Here is a 27872-nt window from a genome sequence, read left to right as displayed (position 1 = left end):
AGACTACAAAGTACATAGAACTCAGCAGAAAAGCAGATTTACATGGTTCTTTTTATTCAAATGTTTTGAGATCTGTTTTTTTAAATGTACATATATAGGTATACATATAATACTTGCCACATTTGGCAGCTGTTGTTTATGCATACAAGGTAAACAGGTACTTTTCATACTGAAATCTTGTTTAGTCTGATGAGAGGCATGAAATTCCCAAGCAGATGCTTAGCTCACTAAAGCTGTTTCTGGTCTTTATTTCCAGTTTCATTACTTTTAGTAGTTTGTGACTTTAAGTCATACAAGATTTGTTACAAGTAACACAAACTTTGACAGAAGTTTTTCTGTTGTTGTCCTTTTTTTTTTTTCTTCTCTTAATTGTTATTTATTTTGTTCCATCTTGTCACTTCAAGCCTCATCAGGAGATTGAAGCACCTCTGAATAATCTCACACAGAGACACGGTGGGTTTCACATGTGCACCTTTTTTAAAATAAAGCAGGGTCATCCCCTTTGCCCATTTCCAGGTATCAACAGTCAACATCAAGAATTTCTGTACAAAAAGCATGCCATAATGAATGTATAACACACCAGCTACAGAAATAAATGGCAGCCTTCTTTTTAGAGAAACCACAAATGAATTCAAATAAAGCAACAAAAAAACTTCTTCATATATGACACACTTATGGAGAGGATCTATTTATTCCTGAGCAGGCTGGAAAGTATCCATTGGTGGTCAAGTGGGGGAGAGGGAGGAGAAAAAGAATTTTAAGCTGAAAAAGGCACAGAAGACAAAAATATTGAGGCCTTTAGAACAAAAAAAATGCATTATGAGGACTATTTTCAAACCATGTTGTTTTACTGATCAAAATGGTATTTGGTGATGACGATAAAGCTGAACATTAAGGATGATTCAAGGTATTCAGGATCAAATTTCTCTTTAACAGAACCCCTGAAGACTTTAGATGGAAAAAACTGAAGAAAACATGTTTGTCTCTTTAGAACCTTATATTCCAATGCCTTCAGATATTCAGTATATGTATCTGGATGAAGAATCAATAGGAACTCAAACTAGAAAAAAGTGGGGGTTTTTTTGTTGTTTTTTTTTTTTTTGTTTTTTTTTTTTAAATTAGTACTCCTTACATTTCAATCTCATCTTTTAGACTGGCAAAATTACTTGTGACAAGTATTTAAAGTTGAGATTATGGGGTACGTTTCATTTACAGGATTTGTAAAATACATTCTCATCTGTTTCAATGCGGCTACATCATCACAGAGGAGACAGTGCATACAATTTACAAGAGAGATTTGTAGTAAAATTCAGAGATACACAAAACCAAACATCTCAATATAATACTAGCTTGGAAGTCAGGTGCAAGTTTTTCAAACTGTACATGTATTTTTAAAAAGATACTGCCTTTTAAAATGTTTATATATTGAAGCATTTTCATTAAGATCAAACACTTTTTAAAACCAGTAAAATTATAGCAGCAATACGGGAGAATATCTAAGCCACATGAACATTAATAATTAAAATAAAACCAAACATGAAATACTACGTAAGTCAGATGTTTGTGTTAATACCAAGAACAAGTAACACACAATTACTTATGTCAAACCAGGAAATCTGGATTTGTTCATCTATGAACAAATCTTGTATAGTTCAAGGTTACCATATCCAAAGCAGTGTTGATTGCTGACTTTCAGAATCACCTTCCTGGAGTGTCCTGGAGAACTCACTTGAATCTTAAATTCCAAGTCTGACTAAAATCGTTTTTTTAACTTTGTTTAGGAACTAAGGATGCTTTTAAATACTGATTCCTTAAAATGAGGCTTATTTTATTTACACTATTCAAAGTTTACTTTTCCTTCCAACAACAAAATGTGCAGGAGGATTTACTACATGCTATACAATGTAAAAATAGACTTTAAAAAGTCAGAACAATGCAAGTAAAACTGTACAATGCTTGTTCCCTGCTCCAGTTCATTGCACTATTAAGTTAAACTGGATGAGTTGTCATGCCCAGTCGACTTACTGTATAATCAGAAAATCCACACACACAGAGGAGGTAAATGAATACTGCTTTAGGTATAGTGCCAAATGAAAACATAATATGAGTTATATCCAAGGAAAGCTTCTCATCACAGAAAGGAGCATGGCTAATTCTGAAAGGCAGCCCTCTTCATGTAGGACACAGAACTGCAAAAAACCACAAATACACATAGATAAATATCAGTGAAGCTGGTCTGCATAAAAATGTAATGTATATACTAAAATATTTAAATGTTGGATTCTACCCTATTAGTAACACAGTAAAATCTAGTAATCAACTGAAACTGGCAACTAAGTTTTCAGCCTCTCTCAAAAGTTAAGGAAGTGACACAACCCACTATCTTTAACTAATATTATCCAGAAATGAGTTAACTAAAGGTCATGTCTTAAATAGTGCTTTTTAAAGTGTTATATCTGAAAACAAAACATTAAATAACAGGTGATGCATGCAGTTATATTTTAAAAATATGCACTGACAATTTGGGATTCTAACTCTACTTTCTAATTCTGGTGTGTGTACTAGAATCACACAGTGGGAAGATAAGACATGTCCTTCATGTGTTTCTCATTCCTGTTTCAGTGTAAGACACAAACCTCAGAGCAATCCAGCTTTCAAACCAATGCTAGCACAACACAAAAGCAAATAAAGAAGTCAGGTGTAACAATTAAACAAAAACTTCAAAGGCAAGAAAATAAAATGTTCTCATTATCTGAAATATTTGCATAATTTAAAAATAGAACAAGGTGCAAATTCTTGCTTCGTTAAAACAAAAAAAATATTTTAAGTTTTTACTTGAAAGATCAGTTATGAAATAGCAAGGTGAAAGATGGACAATTATTCTGCTTCCACGACATCTACATTCAGAAAAAAAGAAGAAAACAATACTAGACATTTCATGCATTTTACTAACTAGTAATGTATAGCATATTATTTTTAGCACTCTGTCACAATTACTGTTTGAGGACAACTGGAAAAAATACATCTTAGCAGTAAATACATCTTATAACAGTTTACTGTAATAACACATCTGATTTCAAAGGCAATCATTTCAGCTATAAGTACATACTTATATATTTTATACAACAGTTAGGTAAAAATTGTCCTTGTACATGAAGCTAAATCTTCACATTTTGTAAAAACTGGAAGTACAAAAGTACTAATCTTGAAATAACATGTCTAGACGTGATACCAGACAACCTACCCTAACACCTTAATTCTGTGTACACACTGGTTAACATTTCATATATATCATCGATTTGTTCTGGAAGTAGCTAAATTAAGGAACTCTTGCTTCCAGAAGATTTTGTCAGATATTCTTCACTACCCATATAGCAATAAAACAAGATGATTCCCCTTCCCACAATGCTGTCCTCAGCTTCTACTTTAAACCTGCTGTGAACTCCATCCCAGCAGGCACTCCCATGTTCTCATGGCCCCAAACAGACAGGAGCCCCTGCATGTGCATTCAAGTAGGTGAATACATCAGACCAGGCAGATGTTGGCTTTTCAAGGCAACAGCTGCCAGCTCAATACAAAGAGCAGTTTCAGTCCTTCTCCTACCTAGATGCTGCTCCCTACAGTATTTCTGTTACTCCCACAATACTTGTTTCTGTCCTGTGGGGTTGAAATTGGCAATTATTATTTGTGAGATTGAAGACAAAAACAATTGCACAGAGGGATTTTCTTCAGAAAGCAACCTAAACTTGCCATACTGCAAAGATTACAGGTGCAACTACACTATATATAATATATATAATACTATCAATATAAATACTAATTTCTATAATTTGTAAAATATACTACTTGCATTATTGTACTCAGCAAATTAATCATAATGAAGAAAGTCATTACATTATACATGCAACAAAGAAAGACTGAAAGCTTCTTTAAAAAGAAAGTAAAAATTCAATGTGCAGTCCATACAAACACACTTTCATTAAAGGATATGGTACCTATTACTGTTGCAACACCTAAAACCAATGCAGCTACAAGGTATGACACAAGTACCTCCATCTGCTTTACAGCCCAACTTGTGCACAAGAAACTTGGTTTATTTAGGTCTTTCAATGGACATAAGCACAGTGTTTTCAAAGCACATTGTATTTGTTCAACCATCATAAAAGGTCAATAGAAAGATGAGCACAAACAGCATTTAAATACTGTGACCTTACAAAGCTGCCAGCTTCAGTCCAGAAGCGTGCTTGCTAAGGTAAAGAATTTCAGTCTTGGTTTGGTATTTCTTTCCCTGTCAGTAATTCATTCCCCTACCCTTTTTCAAATCCCAGTTTCTCCTTCATGACTCCTAGTGATAAAATATAATAACAATATTGATATATTAAAATACATCCAGAAAAAACTAAGCACAATTGCAAATGCTGATCAATTTCATGTTACCATCCATTTTAAGGTCTAAATCTATAAAATATAATGTAACTTATATGCTAGTGGGAGAAGAACTACAGTTCACTTGCAAAGCAAATCACTAATTCCCTTTCATTATTGTTAAGTTCAGGATAGAAATGTTCACTGAAAAGTAAAAACAAACAGAACCTCACAAAAGGAAAAACATCCCCTTGAAAATAATTAGGCTGCAGTAAGAGCAACATGAACAAGAGAAGGTAAGCTGCTACACTGTACCAGACTCTTCACAGGGTTTGTACTTAGTCTGGCTTTGGGATACTTACCTTTAAGGAGATACTTCCTACAGAAAAGATCCAGGGGAAAGCTAAACACCCCTGGGAAGAGGGACTTAAGCATGACAAGGAAAATGATGATATTTTTAACATTTGGGGGGACACAAGGGGCAGTAGAAATTGGGGAAAGAAGATGCTTTAAAGAAAGCAAGCACTAGGAATATTTTCAAAACTCATAATCCTATTGAGAAATGCATATAGAGTGTTTTTTTCCCCTAACATGAAATGCACTGAGCTGTTCTTTTTAATATCTTTATTACACAGGATTTGCCCACACCAGGTTTTGAGGATTTCTACTTCCAGCATTTCAGAAAGATTAGCTGGTTATGAAAACTAAAGTGCAAGAATGATCCATGGTAACACAGACGGTCAATAGCAGATCTGGCTGCAGAACTGTCCTTCAAGTTCCTGCTCTTGTCCAAGCAACTTTCCTCAATCATTATTAAATGAAGATAGTGAGTATTAGACAACACAGAGGGGTCTGTGTGTGTGTCTTCCCACATGATCCAAATTTCAGAATTATTTTGGCATTTAGTTCAAGTTATTCAAGATAGTGAATTCTACAAAACATGTTGGAATTCAGAGAAAATATAAACTTATTTCACTATCTTCAGAACACCAGTAATGTGGTAAGATTTCTTGTTACATCAACACTTATGCTCAATCTTATGTTTCCATTTACCTTTCCATGTTCACAGCATTCTTCTTTTATTTGTTCCTTTACATTGTACCAACAGTACTTTGGGAATAATCTTTTTCCTGACATTTTTTCTTCAGTTCTTGCTTCTGAACAATTAAAGCAACTTTTCAACAGTGCCCACCCATATCTGGGCAAGTCTATTAATCATTCTGTGGACAGCCATAACACCCATATAAGACTGCATATTCTGATTTTTTACATACCACAGAAGAGCAAGACAGTGCTGCTTTAAAAAATAATTAAGAGCTTGTTTGTAAGTTTCTTTTTCTGCTCCGTAAAACAGAATATAAAGTTTGAAAAAAAGGTTTTACCAGCGCAGTCAGATGCCAAACTGGATTTCCCATAAAGCTACACATATCCTAATGTCACGTCATTTACTGTCTGCTTTTTTTTGTTGTTGTAAGATTGGAAAAAAATGATCCTCAAAGGAACATGTACTTAACAGATTTTAACAGAACCAAGTACCTTTGGTGATATAATTCACACATTTCAAAATTTCATGTCTGATTAAAGCTTAAGAAAAAGCAGTAAAATCCATTCAGTGTAAAATGAATACAATTACCACCATACCATATGGATTATTATCACTGGGCCCAGAACTTCTTTCAGAAAAAAAATTCAAACCCTAAATCTCAAAGATTTTTACCTTGCCAAGACATTTTTAATCTTTACAGTGAAGAGAGCAGAATCCTCAAAAAGTAGGTCACTCCTTTTGTTTTGGAATTTAAGAATTAGGTTAGAATTTCAGGTATGAAAGCTCACCTGAACATTGACCTAAGTGGTTGCAAAGAATTCAACCAATCTCCTTTTAACTAACTTTAAAAATAATGTCTAGACAATAGACAGATGGCTGGGAGTATTTTGTGCCATGAAAGCCTTGCTGGAATTTCAGGCCAGAAGTTTTAGCAGCAGAAAAAGAGCAATAGGTTACAACTTCAGAAACAATTGGAAGACTTTGCCTGTGCCATAGAATAAATCTACACTACAGGGTGACACTGTCAGCTGAGTTATAAATATTTAACATAATGTCAGCATAGCATATAAAGTTTAGTTAAGGCTACACTGAAAGGAAAAGTAGAATTCTGTGCTCACAACTCCCTGCCACTGGGCACACAAACCCACAGAGGATAAAGAAAGGCTTGATTCTGTTCACTAAGGAAGTGGTAGCTGAGGGGAAATTGCCTTTTCCTTTCACTATGAGTGATGTGGGTGATTACTCTTCATGTTCCCACAATTTGTGTTTCACAATTTAAAGACAGCAGTGTTTGACCCAAGACACTCGATGGATGATGTTTTTGTAATTGTTGCATCTAACTAGTAGAACATCCCTCGTGATTTTTAAGTAACAAGCATGCAAAAGGCAGGAAGGCACTTCAATTGAAGCTTACTAGGTCATCCTCTCATATGTTCAGGTCATCTGCTTTTATAAGCTTTCTTTGCTTATAAAGAAGATTTCTCCATTTCCCTAAGATGCCAGTTTCTTCTCAATATCCCAGTAATCTGAAAGTTCTTCTGGATAGCTAACATCTAAAAATAAGAGCAGACACTGTGAAGAGCACTGTTAAATCCAGTCACTTACTACCAGATGTATTAAGAAGAGCAAATAGTTTTAATTACTGACAACAGTTCATCTTCTTGGGTCAAAGATTCTGCTTCACAAAACTACAGTTTAGTGCCATCACCACTGAAAAAACCTTGACCATGTTCCTACATAGCTCACAAGCAAACAAATCTGTCTAATTTAGGAAGAATTTTTAGAAAGAGTAACAATGGAAAAATCAAAGGAATGAACTGAAAGGATCTCTGCATTCTTATTGTATGTGACATTTTTTCAACCCTGCACAAAACTTAGAAACGGGTCTCTTTCAACATGAAGTCTGTTGGAGCTTCCAGAACACTAAATGGCTTTTTTCAGCTTTTCTGAAGTGACAGCACACTGTATGTCATCCATCATTTAAACCTGAAAGTAGTTCCAAATATCTGTGAGATGAGATTACGAGAGTGACTGTAAGTCTGTGTAAGAAATACAAAACCCTTTAAAAATCATATGGAGTGAGTTAAGTCAAATGATAGCGTAATTGAAAAAAAGATGAGACTTGCAATGCATGATACCAAAAGAAGAGAAAAACTTTTGCAGCATCTGAAAAGCAGAATATTATGAACATTTTGGCAGCAAACAAAAAGGCAACCATCATCCTTCTGTACAGCTATTTGTTCAGATCTTGGGAGTTTGATGCATTTGCTAAACTTTAAACACTTAAGAAAATTGTATCATATACCAAGAATTAAGTAAGAACATAAGCATTAGCAAGATCTAGGCAAAAATGAAGTCAGACGAAAAACATTTAAAGATAATTTAACAACATGGAAACTATCTGGAACAACTCCTTAAAGCTAAAGCAAGCAGTGTTTTTCTATGTCTGACATTCTATTAACATAATCAATGCATAAGACTGGAGAATAAATGATTCACATAAAAACTTCTGAAATAAAATCCTAAGAAGGTATAATAAGTAAAATAAATACTTTTTACTATTGATCAGAAGGTAACACTTGAAATGAAGCTGTAAGCACTCTGCATAGCAAATGCATTATTACCATGGGCAGTTTGAGTTCCAATACTTAAAAAACCGTACAATGGAAGATTTTAACTATACCCATTTCACTTCATAAGCCAGACTTCTTTGCTCCTGCTGATGCCATTAAGCAGTTTGTTATATTTTACTACCACAAACAAACATGTTTTATTTATGAACTGTACGCTCAGAAAGCTTGGACAAAACAGAACATAAATGAGAGCTGTGTTTGATTGCAAGGCAACATAATTCATGAATGCTGTACGATCACTATTTTCAAAAACACCTTTTATGTACTAATACCTTATATGTATTAATTTAGAAGCAAATAAAATCCCTGCTAAGAAGCATACTCACCCTTTAAAATATAGTCTGTTAACAAGCTTGGCACTTTTTCGCTATCCTCTTTCATGGCATGAAGAACTAAAGTATGAAAAAAATAAATCAGATATTTAGTCATAAATTAAACACAACACTTAAAAGAAATAGCATGGAGCATTTCCAAGTACTCATAGAGATATTATTACCAGATGAAAGAAATCTCTTAACTGAAATATGGGAAGATACGGGACACATCACATCCCCTCCACCTTTCACTTGTGTAATTCTCACCCAGCTCCACAGTTCATGGATGCAAGAGTCCCATTTCATGTGGTTAATTATTACAGTAAAATGCCATCAGTCATAACAACAGCAACAACAAGAAGAAGCTCCTCTTCCCTATAAAAAATTCTCACCTAAAGAAAGTCACAACATCCAAAACTAAAGTATGCTAACAAATATTAACGGGCTGGCAATCTCAGGCCAGAAAAGCATGCTGCATTTCTTAATTATCTTTGATCATTACTTCAAATAATGGAACAATGCTGTGAATGATTCTATGGAAATATTAGTGGTGCTTATTTTCCTCCCTGAAATGGTGAATGTTACCTGCTGTAGCTTAGAAAAATCTTGAATACATGACTGAATTTGGCATTAACTTAGAATAACGCAAAAATGCCATTTTTGTGACATACATGGATAGATCTTGTCCATCTTTCAGATTTCTGAAGAAGGAAGACACATGGACAAGCTTGACTGGACACATATAAGCCTGTCTACATGAAGAAAAACCATGACTGTTCTTTATAAAGCACTCAGGACATGATGGACAGAATCAAAAATACAAAATTATACTGAAAAGCAATATTTAATGAACTCCAAATTCCTCATATGAGACTCTAAACTCAAATTATAACAAGTATTTTATTTCAATTTTCATGTTGAAGTAAGACATTAGTGTTCATAACTATGGAATAAATCACAGCTTTGAAAGAGAAACCAACTGGGCAACCCTAAACACCTGCTTCACTGTCTGCCTTAACAACAGCAGAGACAGGGAGTCACAAGTCTGCAACTGAGTCAGAGGGTCAAGTTCCAACCAGCCCACAGAAATCAATACTGTTAATACTCTTTACAATGCATTTGTGTCAGACATTTTGTTAATAAACCATCAAACAACACAAAATGTTTTTAAGAGGCTTTTATCCATGCTTAATAGTGTCAAGTGAAATTTAAATACGGCCAGAGGAAAAAATTTCTTTGCAAGAATAAACATAAAATGAGAAATTCTTTGTCATAAAGTAAGTGTGAATTAACACCTAAGGCTATAGAAAAATAAAGGGAACTTTAATTCCTACTTAAACATTTAATTTACTCTTGAATTTATATAATATTTATTTTCTCTTTCCAGGAAACAACCAATGAGCCAACCAATTTACCACCCCTCAGCCACCTGTGGGACCATGGAACTGTTGCTGAAAATCCCCTTAAGACATAGTGAGAATCTCCACTGAGACCTGATCAAATGCATTCTACCATCTATTTTCAAACTGTTCCTATAAACATCCAATGGAGGAGATGCTATTGACTCCTAGAGATACTCTGTTATATTAAATCACCTTAAGTAATTTTTTTAAAAATACAACTTTGATTTCTTGCAAATAAGAATTAAAAAATCCCAATGAAATCAAACAACTAGAAGATTTATAACTTCAAATAATTTTGAGGATCTGGGCTAAAAAAGGTGTGAAGAATGGGGAAGTCAAAGCATTGACAAAACTCTGGTTTGGAATTCCTAATTATCAACATTTATTAAGAACAAAACCCCTCCATGAAAACCACAGAGAGAAACAGGCTATTTTAAAGGCAGTCAAGTGCAATCATTATGGAACTAGTCCTAAGTATCTTGACATCCACTCCATTTTGTCAAAGTCATTACAATAACCTCAATAAAGCACAGCAAATGTAAAACTAGGATTTATCAGGCACTGTAAGACCAAACTGTACGATATGCAGCCAACATCAAAATGTGAGAACACTTATTTCCTGATACATGCCAGTTTCTGGCCTTCAGGGTTTCAGAGAACAGCTAGGAAACAAACCTACCATGAAGGCTCAGAACACAAGCTGGCCAAAATGCATGGTTAAAATCATGCATTTTTACATACATGCCATAGGGTAAGGGGGAAGAGAGAACTGGATGGATTCATTGGCTTTGAGCAACTGGAAATACAAAACTGAGAAAAAATACAAAAAGGAGAAAGGATCAGTGGAATTTCATATGCTCACTTTTGGTTAATGTTTGAAGATCTTCAACAGACGGGGGTCCATTTTTCTTCTCATAAGGAATGACGGTTGTTAAATACTGTCAAACGAAAAACAAAGTTACTTGGCAGTTCTTTCATGCAACATTGTTGCTTGCATTTTGTTTTGTAAAAATTGTATCAATTGAAATTGCTAGCCATAAATAATCATCTTTCAGAATAGATTAAGATTTTACCTCTCCTATCTCAGAGCCTTTATCACAGAAAACAGCTTTTATGTTTTTTTCCAAATTATGTGGCCACCAGAAGTCATGCAGCTAACTGTCCTCTCTGCAGAGAAAATTATGCTGCCCCACAGTTAGGTGAAAATGAAAACAGATGGCTTTCACCTTCTGCTGCTATACACTTCCAACCAAAAAGAACAAGGCAAGCCTAATGAAACTTAATACCCCAGAATTTGGAATTTGATCTAAATTATCAGTTTTAACAGTTACGTGTGCTAACAGATTGTTTCAAACCCACTCCTTTTAATTCTATTTACTGAAATCTTTAATTCTTGTCTGCTTTTAAAAAACCCCACAAAAATTTCTTAAATCTTTCAAGAATTTCATACCTGCAGTGCAACTAAGATTAATTTTCAAATTCTTGATGTAACCCTGTTGGTCTTTTATTACACCCATTTTAGGCAACATCTTACTTTGCAGCCTATATGAATGCATATTCTCCTTAAAGAGGCCAGAATTTCAAAAGTACTAAAATAGCTGGGATTTTTCGCAATGGAAAAGCTTCCCAGAATTTCCCTCAAGTCAATTTTTAAGAATTAAACAGGAACTTTATTCTGGGTTAACAGCTACAAGGCAGTAGGCAAAGTAACCCTCAATGTCTCATTCGGCTCGACATGTACGCAGCTCTCCAAGCAACAAGCAGCAAACACATTACAAACAAGGTACAAGGTCTCCTCCTCTCCTGGTAACAGCCCTTCAGTGAGAGTCCCGTGTAACTCAGCCTCTGGTGGAAGGAGAGCTGCACTTTGCACAAGGAGACTGAGGGCTGCCACACGCAGCTGTAACCAACTGCCGTGTAACCACCGCCGTGCAACCACCGCCGTGTAACCAACTGCCGTGTAACCACTGCCGTGTAACCAACCGCCGTGTAACCACCGCCGTGTAACCACTGCCGTGTAACCACCGCCGTGTAACCAACCGCCATGTAACCACCCCCGTGTAACCACTGCCGTGTAACCAACTGCCGTGTAATCACCGCCGTGTAACCAACTGCCGTGTAACCACTGCCGTGTAACCACTGCCGTGTAACCACCGCCGTGTAACCAACTGCCGTGTAACCACTGCCGTGTAACCACTGCCGTGTAACCACCCCCGTGTAACCAACTGCCGTGTAACCACTGCCGTGTAATCACCGCCGTGTTTGCAGCACGATCACGCACCTCACACCCAACCACACAATCTGCCTAAAAGCCAAACAGACCCAGTTCAGTGGCACTTAAGCACTTGTACAGGTGGTACTGACACCTCCCCAAGATCTTCTGCAAACACGGGGTGCTTTTCTCCCTCCCTTTTCTTTTGGCATTTTCTCATGTCCACTCAGCACAGGAGAGGAAAGCATACAATGCTTCTTAGGAAACAATCAATTTCCAATTTCTTTTCCAGGATATGTAACCAACAAGTATCACCAGAGAACTGTGCTCTTAATAAAATTATCACAATCAATAGCTAGATATAAGGCTGCTTAATCTGTCAATGGCAGAGATGAAATTGGATCTACTAACACAGAAATCAGATTTCTGGCTGTCTTTTCCAGCCTTCAGAACTAAGTGGCATTCTACCCTTTACCTGGACAATAAAATACCAGGATATTTCACTGCACCAAATATCAACTAATCCTATTTCACTTCTTCTGTAAACTTCACTTTCCATTTTCCCTCTCTAATAATAGCAATTAAAAACCATAAAAGCAATTTCTTAGTTTCCAGAAATACTTTCCTTCTTCTCATCCTTTGCAGCTGTAACAATCAGTCTCTGTAACAGCACTATAAAAACTCATTTCCTGAACCGCTGTATGAAGGATAACATATTATGAAAAGAAAGGAGTGACTGAAGTGTAGCTTACTGACATTACCAAGTGTTACATCTGCTGTGACCTCTAAATTTTTGAAGCAGATTTGATGATATGATAAAGAAGCAATTCCCACTGCTTCCCAATTTTTCATCACCTATGAGAAGTGTTTGCTATGCCTGAAAACCAAGATGAAGATGACTGTCTTGAAGATTCTTCCAGAAATATGATCACAGAAAGAACTACCAACATTTCAATGTCTTTTTTTTTTTTTGACTGCATTATCAGATAGGAACAGGGAGTTCCCACTGGCAGTTTCTCTTTATGTTTTGAAAATCCCTTAAGTAATTTTCACTTACACCTCAAACACATGCACAGAAAAAAGGACGAAGATTTTAAAAAGGAAAGTACCCACTATAAGATGGTAGTAGAAGGTGGTAAATATAATTAAAATTAAAAAATGGAAAAGAGTTCTGAAATAACTGTACAAACTTGTCATAAACTTTTTTACGTTGTAACCTTATGTGCTGGAACTTCTGGCTTTCAAGGTACACAAAAAATTGTCTGTCCTTGCATTTTTTTTTACCAAAATTCCAGACTTCTAACTCTTCCCTGTTAGCAGAAAACACCTGAATTTATAATGACAAACACCTGAGTTTATAATGACACCCTGAAAAAAACACTCAAACTAATATTGTAAGAGCAGTGTTAAGGAACTGAATATCTGATACTTGTTTAATTTTGCAACTTGTTGCAATAAGAAGATTACACTAGTATTTCAAAAGCAGGGCCAGGGTTTGGTAATGTGACAAAAAACCCTAATCAAACAAAAAACTCCTAAACAGAAAACAAATGTCATAGAAAAATGGATTTCCAGGAATAAATCAGAACAGAGCTGGTATCTTTTCTACCTTTCTACCCTATATTTAAGTTCATGTTAATTCTATGATTTGCTTTAAGATAAAGAAAGGGAAAAAAAATCCCCATAACCATAAGGATACAGAAAAAGATAAATCAGGAGAAAAGTATGATCAACATGAAGAACAACATTAGTAAATTAACTCAAAAAATGACTGCAAAAGTCATTCAATCGATGTTATTTTTAACATATGATTATGCTACTTATGTCTACATAGGAGACAGTGAAAGTCTTTTAACCAAAAATAGATGGAGTGGCATAGTTAAATAAGCTCACTTTATGAAAATATATGATATTTAAAATAGCTAAAGATACAGGTATAAAAAGCTGTAATTTGTGGTAAAGATAGCAAAGAAAAAAAACAACCAGCACACAGGTACAGCTTTACTAGTACTGTGATAATGCAGAGTGATAAAAACTCTTGTTAGGTAAGTTCTGTGCATGTGTTCAAGATCCCCAAAGCTGAGGAAAATCAAAAGCTGGATAATGTATTAATAAAATCTCATACATATATCTGAGGAAGTGGGCAAGTCTTTGATTTCCAGCCTCATGATTGCAGAATGACTTGAGAGAAGTTGTTTCACCTCCCAAACTTCTCTGCAGGATACAACATTCATCTTCCAGACAAAAGCCTAATCAGCCTTGACTTCTAAACTGCCAGCCAATTTATTGCCTCAATGGACTTCTCACCGGAGAAAAAAAATAACTCTAATGGACTCCTCTGACAAAAGTGCATAAACTAAAATAGTGGGTACACATTAAATAAAGTGAAATACCAGTATTTTGTTAAGTGTGCCAGAAGACTAAACAACAGTGTAAGCATTAGGAGTTCACTAAAATTCAAAATGCAGTTAATAAAATACATACATACAGATCTGAAACAGCAGGCAAGTTATTACTTTGAAATAAGGCATAAGAATCTTGCTTCCAAGGTACATACAACATCTACATGATGCCCACTGAAGCTGGCTCTCTGCTTTACATTTCAATATTTAAACAGCCAATGAAAAGACACAGACTTGCCTATAGCTCGTGTATTTTATATTGGTAATCTGCATTGCACACATTTGGCTGCTTTTAAAATCATGCAGTTTTTCAAAGGCAAAAGAGAATATGGTCTACACATTTTCCAGGTGCTACTCTGTTTTTAGATGTATTGGCTCTGAACATTCGAAGAAAAAAGAAAACAAAACCTTTTTTCATTATGCAAGTTTCTAATGCTGAAGGGGGAAACACTGCATCTAACCTGATACACATTCTTTGACTAGTTATTAGATTTTTATCGACATGCAATGTATCTAAAGTATGCATTATGCTAAAGCAGACTTTTAGTTTGGGGTAACAAACATGGGTTATTAGCTCAGTGCATCAGGGTATCAAGTCTTGACTCTCTTGAGCTGTTGAGGAGAGAAAGAGACTGTAAGCTGATCACAATTCTGAGGTAGGGAAGGAGCACAGATTCCAGCATTTTGTCCTGGTTTTTCCTGTCTCAGCATTTATCTTCAACTACTGTCAGTTTTCAAGATCTCAGCTCCTACCAAAAGTGCAGGCAAAGAATGAGAAAAAAAGGGAGAAGATAGCCCAGCACCTGTTTCTCTCCACTCGAGTTTCCAAACGTGTGGCGGAAGCCATTCTGTATGACATTTGAGATCCCTTCCATGCTGAAGCGCTAAAAGTAGTGAAAACATAGCAGAAAGAAAAAAAAAGGGACAGAGAAAAGTTCAGAAGACTATTAATCAGCATTTATCAAGATTATGAAAGACAAATGGCAAAGACAAGCTCCAAGATGTATTTCAGCACATTTCTATTTCATCACTCATCTACTTAATTTTTTTAATTAAAAAGCAAAACCTTATAATGGCAGTTAAGCAGTACTTTTACACCAAAATTTATTTAAATAAAACCTTCACACTGCAGACCTGATAATCAAGACTTGCCTTTTACAGCTGTTTCATTTAGAAATGTACAAAATAGCATTTTTCAAAGTTCAGCTCCCAGTAAAATCCCCTCTAACATTTGTGTTTGAACAATGTATGTTTAGAGACACTACTGACAAGAATTTTTCAGATTTTAAGCACATACTAGAAACACTGTTCAGAGGTAGTCATTTTCAGCTCCACCTCTTAAAAACTTTTTATGCTTTCATGCTTCCTTTTCCACAACTGAAGGAACAATTAGTATTCCTCATTTTCTGTATTATGATAAAATATACACAATCAGTTAATAACACACCCATATTGATTTCAAGCTCCATTACATGGAATCCAAGTCAAGAAAAAGCAGTATATAATCCAACTACACATTTTTTCCTTGAACTTTGTAATCCTTTGTGCTTGCTGGAGAAGTAAGAAAAAAATCAAAACAGTTCTGATGTTTAGCATGCAATATAAAATGAGCAAGTGACAAAACATAAAATGAAACGGCCAAGCTGCTGACACAGGGCAGTATGGTGACCACACCTCAGCATGTTTATCTGAATGTATTTATTTATGTGAGGGGAATAAAATGTGCTGGAATACAGTATTCATTTGCTTTCTAAAGCACACAGGGTCAGTAAAGACATAAATTTTGCCAAAGCCATCTTAACTCTTTTAAGATATCCTATTTAAAGGAACTGGTATCTTCAAGCCCTGACTATTTTTAACTGCTCCCCAGTTTCCCCTTGTGAGAGAGGTAAAAGTTTACAAGTCTAAGAAACTGATTTACCTAAAGACTGTATCAAGGACAAAAAAATTAAAATACCTATTTTTTTTTTTTTTATATTCAGTTATAGTATCTACAGGAGAATTCATTTTCTTAAGAGTATGAAAATTTAACTCTACTTCCAATCTTTGTATTTAAATGAGACGTCATTGTAGTTAACAAAATCACCAACTAATACATTGTTTATGAACAGAAACTCAGACTTCACAAAGCTACTAGAACATACTATCTGCATGTTCACATTCTCAGCACTTTAAAAAAGAAAAAAAGAAAAAAAGGGTGCTGAAGAAAGGGACCTTGCAGCTCTTTGTGTGAGAGGGCTCTCAAACCTGTCCTTGGTGACAGTGAAATCTATTTTCAAAGGAATCACACACATGCAGCTACAGTCTCACTTGTGAGCTAATCAGTTCAATCCCTCTCAGAAAGCAACGTGACACACCTGTATCTTGAAGTGACCAAATATGAAAATGTCTTATACTGGGAACATATAAGCTATACCTGAAAGCATCATTCAAGTTTCTAAACTTTAACCTAACCAGAACAGCTTATGAATTACTAGACTCAAGTTTCAAAACAAAGTAGTTATTTTTCTTTCTAGGTAAACATCCCTTTTTATTTCCCCATGACTGAGAAGCAAAAAGAAACTACTGACTGTGCTCTTGTAAAGGGACGACAATTTTGTATGGTTTTCCAGATATGTAATTTCTTAAAGTTCCACTAAAACTTAGCTACACACACAAACATCTCTCATTTGACAGATGAGATCAGAACCCTATTTGGGTTATATCACAGGTATCTTATGCTTGTAAGTTTAGAAATAAATCCTGAAGTATTAATATTTAATTATAAATGTTTATTCCTTACATTTGAAAAGCAAACCCCAAAACCTTCTGATGTCCAACTGAAGCATTCTTTCTGGGACTTAGCCAAGATCTACAAAACCACATTTTCTGCATCCCATAAGAGGCACAAAGAAATTTAAACATTAATATCTCACTTAAGTAATTTTAAATTATACTAGACAGATAAGAAAGAAAAAATTGCTTTGACAAGCTAATAACCTAATTTCTTTTGTGCTCAGACTCCTCTTATTCAACTCTACTTGAAAGACATTTTTCCTTTTGTTGCTATGTTCTGTAAAGAATAAAACAAATTATCTCCTCCCCGAACACATCTACTACACGTTGACCTCCTCCCTGTCTCTTGTTGAATGTAGTAACTCTGCCACAGGTTAGGAGATCCAGGGTAAGACAACTCACTTTTTTCCTACCTGAGAATTAGCATGATCAATAAATATCTGTGCAACTACAGCAACAATAATACTGAATTTCCTGCAAGACTAACACATACTAAAATTCACTCACTGAAACCAAACAGATAAATGAATTTGCCTACTGATAATAGAAGAGAGAGCAGTAAATCCAAAGACAGTATTTTTTGCAAGAAAGGTATGCTAGTTCCAGGCTGATTTGCAAACAGTTAAAAAGTCTTTTCTGAGTATGAGAAGAGTAAAATATATAACCCTTTGAAAAAAAATTCTCAATAGGAAAAGCTTAAGCCTTGTTTGTGAATGAAGGCATCGAAGCAGGAGTACCAGGTATCTTAATATAATCTAGGACTACTTCTTCCCATAGGGGAAAAAAACCCCCAAAAAATTTAAATGTATAAAGACTTATAAAAATTTTCTTACTGTTCCAGGCATATGACCTCTTTCTTGTTTGCCATTCTGAGGACTACCATTTTTCAGCTTCTTTTTCTTCTTTGCTGTTTCTTTGTGTTCTCGCTGTTTGTTTTGTACTTCGATGAGGACAGAAATGAAGCTGTTTTTCACTTCCTTCTCAAACTCCAACTCATCCCGTAGAGCCAACTGCTGTACCAGTTCTTCAGAATAATCCTTAATAGCAGTCTCAATTTCTTCTAGCAGTTCATTTAATTCAGCAACAGACAATCTTTTTACTCCTACAAATAGTTAATATAAAAAGTAGTATGTCAAGATTTTAAGCACGAGAAAATTTGTGGGAATTACAAAAAAAAAGTACTCTGAAATTTTTCAAAGCAAAAAATTCAGTTCTAAAACCACACAGAACAAAACAATATTCTGAAAGGAATAAACACATCCCAGAGTGACAAGATTAGCAACAAAAAGATGGTTAAACTTTCTTCTTACTTCTGAGAAATCTGAGATAACCTGCAAATATGAAGAGTGTGCTGGTCGTTTATGCTGGAAACTGAAGTAAGTGCTAAACTTCTGACACAATTATTAACTGTTACTTTCCTCTGCACACACTGTTTAAAGTAAAAGGCTTTCATATTTTCTGAACTATTGGGTGATGTGTTACAGAGAGTGCAATCACAACCAAGCAAATGTTCTGAGGCTTGCTTGGGTTAAAAGTGGGCCTATCTTTGAGGACTGCTTTCTGTTCCAGTTTTAAGTCTGACACACCTAGGAAGCTGTTAAGTCCCAGCAGTTGCTGTGTCAAAGAACATAATCTTATTTGGCACCTGAGAAACAGCTAGTCCTAATTACACTGACGAGTACAATCTGTTTAAGGACACAGCATAGATGCTTGCAATTATTTAGTTTCATTGAATCAGTCTAGTAAATATCGTGTCTACAAGAATTCTTGTAAGGCAAAGCACCTACAGACAACTGTTAAAAAATACAAATAAGGCCACAAACTGGAAAAAAGTGTAGCTCTTAGAAGCATCAAAAGTAGCAATTGAAATGGGAATTTTTTCTCTTAAATTACAGCGGGGAAAATTGATTGAAGAAAGCTCCTTGTCACTTACTTAACTAAAGAGAAGGCAATGAAACCTGTTAAGAGAATTCTCTATCAAGGAGCCACAGTTTTTCAAGGTAGCTTAGGTCTTAAACTCTGTTCAAACACTGTAACAGTACTGAGAGAGAGAGCACTTGTGACTCCCAACACTTAAGAACCAGCTTCACAGCCTAAGAAACAATTGCTCCAAAAACATGGGTGCAGGTTACCCAACTGCAGTGGTGACTGATGACAGATCAGTTGTCACTATCGAAGTCTTCAAAGGGCTACATAGGAAATACTCAGCTAATACAGCTGAGTGAAGACAGAGGAATTCAAATACAGAAGACTACATGCACTGAAACTTAAGACAGTAGGCTGAAGAACTCACTTGTGTAACCAGAGCTTTATTTTTGGACTGCCTTAATATGTGTCTTTTCCTACCCCAGAAAAAAGTAAATACAAGTGATTTCCTGCTCTGAATTCTAAGTGAATGAGCATCTCTGATCTATCCTATAAAAGCCAGAGAGTTTCTAGGAAAAATGTGTAAAAATTTCAGAGATGCAGACAAATTCTGAAGCACCTTCACACACTAAAAATAGGTAGCAAGAGCTCTTAATAAAATAGTGACCTGAAAGACATGAAAGCAGATTCTGAGAAACTGGTGAAGCAAAGTTAAATTATCTGCCAAAGTAACTCAAGGCATTATTTGGTCGGGACTGACCTTTAAACCATAAAGATGCAACAGATGGACTCCTGAGGCAAAGCAAAATAAATATGATATGAAATACCAAGCAAGCTTGATTAGCTCCAAACCTAAAGACATATGGAACTGTCAGAAAAGCAGGAAGCCCTGCTGAACACAATACATTTTGCTTTCACATTCCTGAAATTTATGTGTTGAGACAGTTAAGAGACCATTTTCATGGTTGGAATCTCTTCCATAAATCTGAAATGTTGCAGAAACTCTAAGTCATGCCACAAGAGGTCGGCCAGTTTTCTGAATCTTCTACAGAGTTTGTATTGTTGACCCAGACTACAGGAAAGAAAGCACCAAACTTTTTAAGAGGAACCACAGTAGAAAGATCATCTGTCAAACATTCTTAGTGACCCCACTACCTTCTAGAATTTGTGCTGACAAATGCACAGATTAAACAAAATTTTTCATCATGAAACTGATTACTCATAGGTTTTTTTCATACAATTCAACCTACTACAATTAAATTATTAATGTATTTTCTCCTGTGCTTTTGTACAGGGAAGCACAGATGATTTCATTCGAGTAGAAGATACAAGGGATATTTTTAAGCTTTCTGAAGAGGAATGGAAGGGGAGGACTGAAAAATATGCATGGTCCTTGTGGTGGAAAAAAGAAATGGTTGCCTTATTTTTGTGTTACTGTCTATCGAGATATGTTGCAATGACTGAAACTGTACCAAAGGTACGGTAAAGCTTTTTTTACTGCATAGCTTTCAAGAGCTTTAGCTGATCCTACATAGTATACTGGCATCAAGAAAACGTCACACTTTACAGAAAATAACAAAGTTTAATAAAAAATAACCAACTTATCATTTTACCCATGAAGGAATCTCATTCCACTGTATCAATCTGCAGAGTATTTGCTTTAAATTGAAATTCTGTAAAGTTTTATTTTCGTTCTTAGTCATATGAAAGCTGACAAAGGTAAGTCCTCTATTTATGTTCTAAATCTAGGCTATTCTGTCAGGACATTTTGAAAATATTTTCGAATGCAGATATTTTGTAAGAAGGACTTGATATGAATCAAACACATGGCAAACTTACCCTTTAAACTGTTTTCAGTAAGCATAAGAGCAAAAATACTAAATAAATATCACTTACTCTCTTCATAGCTGTTGTTTGTACTGGATCTCTTGAGAGTCTGAATTTCCTGGGAAAGTATAGAGAGCCGATCTGATTGGGTGGGAGTTTCATCATCTTCTGGATCAGGCGATTCCTGCATCATTTCCTCTATTTCTTCAATCACCTTTGAGAAATGAAAACTCTTATGAAAACCCTCCTGCATGAAGAGTAACAGCCTGCAATTTGAAGCAAGGCTGGATGAAATTAGCACCAAGACTGGATGGAAGAGGCTCAATAAAATCATACTGACATTTCCTCCCCATCCTTGCTCTCTGAGAATAACCCCACCTTGTAACGGTAAATTGGCGATGGCGTAACAAGCAGTGTGTTGAAACGACAGGGTTATTTCTATATGAAGGCACCCATGATTCTGCTTAAGAGAACTAAATTAAAGAGTGAGCTGGAGTATCTTTCCTGAGTATTCAGTTGAAGGAAGACACAACAACAAAAATCAATTACCTTCCCCACCCCCTATTTCCCCACACTTCTCTATGTAAAACAAACAACCCTCCCTCCTCCAACAAAAAAAACCAACAAAATGAAAACAAACAAAAAACCCAAAGAAAACCTCTCAAAAAAACCTCTATAAACCCAAAAAGCCCCTCCGAACAGCCTGAAAATCTATTGTGTTCATGAGAAGTTTTATGAACTGATCCACCATAATCTGAAGCTGACTTACATCCCTGGGCATAAGACCTGAGCCAGACATAAACTATGATAGCAGAAATTTTGTCCATAGATAGCTTACTTTACATCTCATAAATGAACACATTTCTACAGGCTAAATTATTACCTAGACATCTGAATAAATAACACATCAACTTTTAGAAGTTTAAAGGCTGAGATCCAACTCACAGTAAAAAAGAGCCGAGGCAGTTCAAGCAATCCTGTCTCCCATACTATTAATAACCATGTTCGTCAGAGTTCACAGGTAACCATTTAAGCAACAACAAAATAGATTATTGTGTTTGCTTACTAAAGCAGGATCTTAACAGACCTGACTCTCATAAACCTTACCCAGAAGAGCAATTTTCCAGATAACTGAAGTAAACCCATGGATTTGATGCCTTTGGATACCAAGTAATTTGAAAGCTTAGTAGCAGAAACACTGATCTGCTTTAATGTTGGGCAAAAACTTCGAAGAATTCTTGCTAACAACAATGCCCCGTGAAGTTATGAACTGCCATACAGTCCTGCTGGAAAACCACAAACTATCATACCACTGAGATTCTGAAAATATTTTTGCTTTTTAACACAAATATTTAATTTAGTAGCATTCCTGACTAATTCATGGTAAGAAATACAGAAATATTTCAAAGACCCTGAACTACCAACCTCACCTGAAGTATTGAAACACTTTTCAAATCTGAATGACGTAATGACATCTCACACATTCTTAAAACCCTAAACAAAGAACAACCAGGAAGCTTAGCTACAGTGAAGAGCAAGAACAACAACAAAAAATAGCAACAAACTAAAAGAACATTCTACACTGACAACACTGTCTTTGCTGAACACTTTACCTGCTCTGCTGTGAAGAGTGGTTCTTCGTTGATGCAAGAAACAATGATAGAATGCATATCCAACTGTTCTCTCAGCTCTTCATCATCTGACAGGTCGAGGTTCAAGTTGTCATTTACCTAAAAAGCATGAAAAGGTATATTTATATAAATATATATACAACCCTAATGTAGGTGTATAAAATGCATGTACATGTACAAAAAACAAAAGGAGAACTAATATTGAATTTTAAGAATGAAACTGAATCTTGGCCCATAATAATGGAATCAATAATTCTTTCTGTCAAATAGCCTGGAAAACGAAATCAAAATTGCAACTGGACAAAGTTAAAATAGCTATCAATCTTTAATGTCTTTAAATAATGACAGTATATAAAGACCATATACACACTGATATGCAGATATCTACATGGGAGGCTGTCATTTCAATATAAATACTTAAATCTTAACTGAAGATTGACAAATGTCTGTGAGGGGTGAAAAACTTGCCTGTAACATCAAATGTTACACAAATCTCTTACTTTAAGTGCTTTTATAGTTCTAATTTGTCACAAAATAAAAGACATGGAAAAAAGTTGAAAAGAGTTGATATTGAATGGTAGTATCAGAATACTGGTATCACCCCAGATTATTATAAAAAATGTATTGTTAAATACCTCAGGATCATGTCAAAAAGAAAGAGAAATAACACTGTTGCCACATATATACCAATGATACTCATCCTTTCAAACCGAAGATATATGTACAGTAAAAGACTTAAGTCCCTTCCTTAAGTCAGGCATATTTTACTCTCACACAGGGATATATCCCGGTTTATTTAAAAAATTGTTTCTGTCCTTTCTCTATTACTAGACTGCAACCTAGAAAAGCCCCCCAAAGCTGCAACCCCTAACCTCTGACATTTGAGCTCGACTGCTTTAACCGATCTTTGGGCTAATTTACAAGCATCATGACTGGCTGGACAAAGTCCTTGGTTTCACAGTAGCAGTTCTGTTTTTCTTGTAATTCCTCCTATTTTCTGTTTCTTCAGAAACCTTAAGAGTTTTCAGATTCATTTTGAACCTGCAACCGACATCCCCAAATAGCTCATCTGTAGGGGAAAACATACAATTTGCACTTCTTCAGCCCTCAGAATGAAGTCAAATGTCCACTTTTTTCCAGAACCTGAATTCCAATAACTGTGCAGTGATAATGCTCCACTATGACTCTCTCTTCACGAACTACACAGATACACCCCCATTTGACATTTTTTAAATGTCTGCAGTCCTCAAATATTTTTTAATATAGGATTATGACAACAATGATGATATAATAAGCAAGGATAACAATTTATCTAGAAGATCTGCTTTCCCTCCTGACATCTCCAGAAACATTTTGAGAGACTTTCAGAATATGTTTTGATAATACAGACTAATAAACCACCAAAAATGGCATCAGCTGTAATCTGGACTAAAAGGAACACCTGGCTTTCCACCCAGCCACACTCCACGCCTCCTACTGTTCTCCTGCTACCAGGGAATGACATATTTAAAAGTAATCTAGTGAAAAAAAAACCAAACAAGGAATTGCACAATCCCACTCCTCATACCACTGTGCACACCACTTCCACCCAGCTACTTCTTTCACTGTCACAGACGTATAAAAGTGTGCACAGACCTGTCACGTGAAGCAACTGAGACCAGGCAAATCAGCCTTATTGACCTTACATTTTTCCCTACTAAACCAGGAGGAGAAATGCTTTCAGCACAATTTTGGTAGCATATTATTAGTTTCAAACGCATCAGGGAAGTGTTGCTTAGCTGTTAGTTTTCATTGTAAGGAAGTTAAAACAAGATACTAACTCGTCCATATGTGCTGTCACATATCCAGCAGTACTGCTGAACACAAAGAAGCAGAAGAAAAGTATGTCAAACACTCCCCACAGTCTTTACACATCAGAAGGCATGCCATGTGGAGTGAAAGCTGAAAAAACTTGAGATACATTTAATCCATAAACTCATTTTCTCTCTGGCACCATACCTAAGATTGGCACCATACCTAAGATTCTTTCTAATCCAGCCACACCACTTTAAACTTTTTTTATGTACTTTCTTCATAACTTCCTGCAAATAACTTACAAAAACTATATGAAACATTTTTTTTAATATATTATACTTAGTTACTTATCAGGAAATCCATTAGTTTTCCCGTCCATTTTTCCGTGACACAAGTTCACAGCATGAGGGGATTGTATTTTTACTTGAAATGTAAGGAATTAATTACTCTAAAAACCACTTAAAAAATCTGAACAAGCACTCAATTAGAAGAAACAGAAGTCAAACTGAAGGGATAACCATGAGACTCAAATCAAGAGAGTTCCAAATTTGCACCTGCCTCTGCTGAACCCCAAAGTATCCTCTTCAGCAGAACAATCTTTGCTCCTGTCACATTAAAAAGCATCTGTTGATCATCTAATGGATGGCAGAAGTCAAAGCACTACCTGATTCTCAGGTTACACACATATATTTTTACAACATAACTGAACTTCACTATGTTTAAAAGATAAGCCACTCATTTCCTCAGAAAACTTGTGAGATGGGAATTCCTCCTAGCTTTTCTTCCTGATGCGTTTTAATCCATTTTTAAGATCATCAGAGGACAACCCTTCCTATAAACCTCTCAGAAGGTTAATTCCCTGCTCCCTCCCCAAAGAACCATTCTAACTCTTAAATAAGGAAAACAAAACAAACTCTTGCACTTCAGTGTCTCCTGGGCCACCTTTCCTGTTAAAGAAGCCATCTGACTGCGGAATGAGATGAAGTTAAGAAAAGTCCTCACTGGATTTACTAAATCAGAGTACTCCTGCCTCTTTTCCTCCCTTACCCAGACCAGTGTTCAATAATGAATCATACAGCAGAAAGATTTTATGTGAAACACTTTCTCATTTCACATTTTTTTCTATCATGCTCTGACTCTAATGAACAGTCATCTAAAACTAACCCAGACTTATTCCAACCCAAAGAGATGCAAACATACATCAATGGTTCTTTGATTTTTAAAAAGCTCTCATGTATAATGGCAAGTACTAAAAATATTTTCAGCCACTTAATAACAACATTCTTTTATACAAATGCAAGCAGTTTTATTTCCCTGTTGAGTACCAAAGATCCAAAGAGGGTACTTCTGTTGATCAGAACTTACCCCTTTTTCTGAAAGATTCAGTGTTGGCAAGTGCAAAGCTCTGGTGTGGGAAGATTTCCAGTCAACTGGCATCACATTACCATAATTATCAGTCAAAGCATTCCAAATCCTGGAGAGAGGAATAAAGGAACAAAAACGCAGACCTCAAAACAAGCAGCAACTGATCAGTAATAAACATATTCCTAATGATATCTCATCAGTAACTACATTTTCCTCCCTGTATATTCATCAGCAAGTTACTGACAATATTTTTAGTGTTTTAAAGCTAAAAGAATTTTTTTTTTATAAACATAATTTACTTCCCTTTTTAAACAATGTATGCACAGCAGTGAAACAAAACAATAAATGAAGACACAGCTTCCATACTAATGATATAACTATACTCAAAATATTTTCTGGGGGTGGATGAGCCTTTCCTTCAATGAAATTTGAGCTGAGCTATAAATTCCATTGCTAACGTTGTTTAGCAGAGGCTGAGTAGCAAATTCTGAGCCAAATCTTTTTCTTCCTTTCCATTTATCACAGAATAATGAAAATACACAGATCAGACTAAAATTTTGGAAGAACTTTTTTTTTTTTCCAGAAGTATTCTTGCAGAGCTCAGCCCACCACTCTTGTCCTCAGTCAGTCTTTACTGTTTCTAGAGTGTACATCCTCTCTGGCTGTCCTGGAGGCTTGCCTATGCAGAGCTGAGGCTTGAACATGCAGACCTACGCTGGCAGCTCCGACTTTTACCACAGCAGCCCTGTAAGCAGGCTGCTTCCTCAAGTCCCCAACCCAGCCCTGCCTCCAGGCGCTATGCTGTGGGTGGATGTTTGGAATGGTCGCCTAGTTAAGGCTCAGAGGAGGTCAGAGGAAAGGCCGAGGCAGACAGAGAAGGGCAGACAGAGCCTCATCACTGCTCAACGTGATTCATGGTACTCTGAACTTACCTGTTTACACCACAGTGTTTTGCTAACAGGCTTTTTTTTCATTCTTCTGTTAGAACATGGCATAAAATTTAGTTACCTTAAAGTAAGACTGCAGTATTTTTAATGAAGATAAGCTGACTAAATTTACTATAAAATAAGAAAAAGAAATGCTAGTAAAACAATGTTAAAAACTGTACAGCAGCACGGATCAGGAAGGCTCTATTGCTCAGGGGGAAAAAAACCCAAACAATTATCGCAGTTGCAGTTGCGATTTTGTTATTCACCCGCTTTCTGCACTTTCCACATTTAATTTCAAGCACTGAGACAGTGGGTACTTTGCAAGAAGCTAAACAAATACTAACCCCGGTCACTGCACTTCAGAACAAGTACTTCTCGCTACCTCGGCGGGGTAAGAAGCTCTGGGATGCTCACGCTTCCCTGGCAGTCAGGGGGATAAAGCCGGAGGGCTCCATGCCAAACCCGCGCCGCGGAGGCCGAACGTGCCCTCTCTGCCGAGGCCCGGCAGTCGCCAGCTGCAGCCCCGGGGGCGGGGAAAGGCTCCGCTCCCGCAGCCTGCTGGACTCGGCAAGGCCCAGGGGCAGCGCTCCCGCAGGGCAGGGCTGCCTGGGCCGCGCTGTCCCCTCAGGCCGGGCTAGATCTCCCGTTCGCTCCCTCTCCGCGCCCCCCAGCCCGCACTCACTCGTCGTCCTGCAGCGCGCTCTGCTCCGTGAGCGGCCGCAGCGGAACACGGCTCTCGCCGCCGCCGCCAGCCCGGGCCTGCGGGGGCTCGAAGCAGAGGGACAGCTTCGCCCCTAGATCGCCGCCGCCCCAGCCGCTCTTGTCGCGGGCGGCCTCGGGGCCGCTCCCCGCGGAGGGCTGGAATCCCGAGAAATCCTGCCAATCGCCCGGGTCTCGCTGCGAGGCCGCCGCCGCCGCCATAGCCGCCGCCGCAGCTGGGGACGCGGCGCTGCGCGCTCCCGGCGGTGCGCGCTCCCGGCGGCGCACGGCGGCGGGCGGGCGGGGCCGTCCGGCCCCACGCGGGGCCCGGCTGTGACAGCGCCCGCGGAGCCGGGCCGGGGCCGCCCGGGCCGTGACAGCGCCCGCGGAGCCGGGCCGGGGCCGCCCGGGCCGTGACAGCGCCCGCGGAGCCGGGCACAGCGGTGTCCGTACTGACTCAGCCCCGCGCTGAGTAGGGCCGGCTCATCGGGCAGGAGGGGGAGGCGTAGAATGGTTTGGGTTGGAAGAGATCCCTTAAAGCTCACCCAGTTCCAGCGCCTTTGCCATGGTAGGAATATTTGCAGTAACTTCGTTGTAACCTGGTTTTTTCAC

The 27872-nt window shown here is 37.1% G+C and overlaps 1 protein-coding gene across 2 annotated transcripts; it reads right to left on the bottom strand.

The window, feature by feature from the left end:
• Positions 1 to 32: 32 nt before the first annotated feature.
• FEZ2 (fasciculation and elongation protein zeta 2) lies at positions 33 to 27535 on the bottom strand. Of its 2 annotated transcripts, XM_069009971.1 has the most exons (9): positions 27244 to 27535; positions 25633 to 25741; positions 22456 to 22572; positions 20912 to 21056; positions 17983 to 18251; positions 15178 to 15258; positions 10623 to 10698; positions 8370 to 8435; positions 33 to 2189 (listed from the first exon to the last, which is right to left on the bottom strand). In XM_069009971.1, the coding sequence occupies exons 1-9, from the start codon at positions 27480 to 27482 to the stop codon at positions 2173 to 2175; spliced, it is 1119 nt and encodes a 372-aa protein (XP_068866072.1). In that variant the 5' UTR covers positions 27483 to 27535; the 3' UTR covers positions 33 to 2172. The 2 variants fall into 2 exon arrangements, with proteins under 2 accessions (XP_068866072.1, XP_068866073.1); XM_069009972.1 differs by lacking the exon at positions 15178 to 15258 and having other exon boundaries at positions 27244 to 27533.
• Between the last annotated feature and the right edge of the window lie 337 nt (positions 27536 to 27872).

Source organism: Aphelocoma coerulescens, chromosome 3, assembly GCF_041296385.1.
Source record: "Aphelocoma coerulescens isolate FSJ_1873_10779 chromosome 3, UR_Acoe_1.0, whole genome shotgun sequence".
NCBI lineage: Eukaryota > Metazoa > Chordata > Aves > Passeriformes > Corvidae > Aphelocoma > Aphelocoma coerulescens.
The sequence above is the reverse complement of the archived record's forward strand: the minus strand, read 5'-3'. Positions and strand labels throughout refer to the sequence as shown.

Excerpts from the sequence above, each read along its gene's own strand:
- FEZ2 (XM_069009971.1), bottom strand. The coding sequence starts at position 27,482 with ATGGCGGCGGCGGCGGCCTCGCAGCGAGACCCGGGCGATTGGCAGGAT. Across the intron at positions 25,742-27,243 it reads AGCGCGCTGCAGGACGACGA|GATTTGGAATGCTTTGACTG; the intron begins GTGAGTGCGGGC and ends TCCTCTCTCCAG. Across the intron at positions 18,252-20,911 it reads AAACAACAGCTATGAAGAGA|GAGTAAAAAGATTGTCTGTT; the intron begins GTAAGTGATATT and ends AACTATTTGTAG.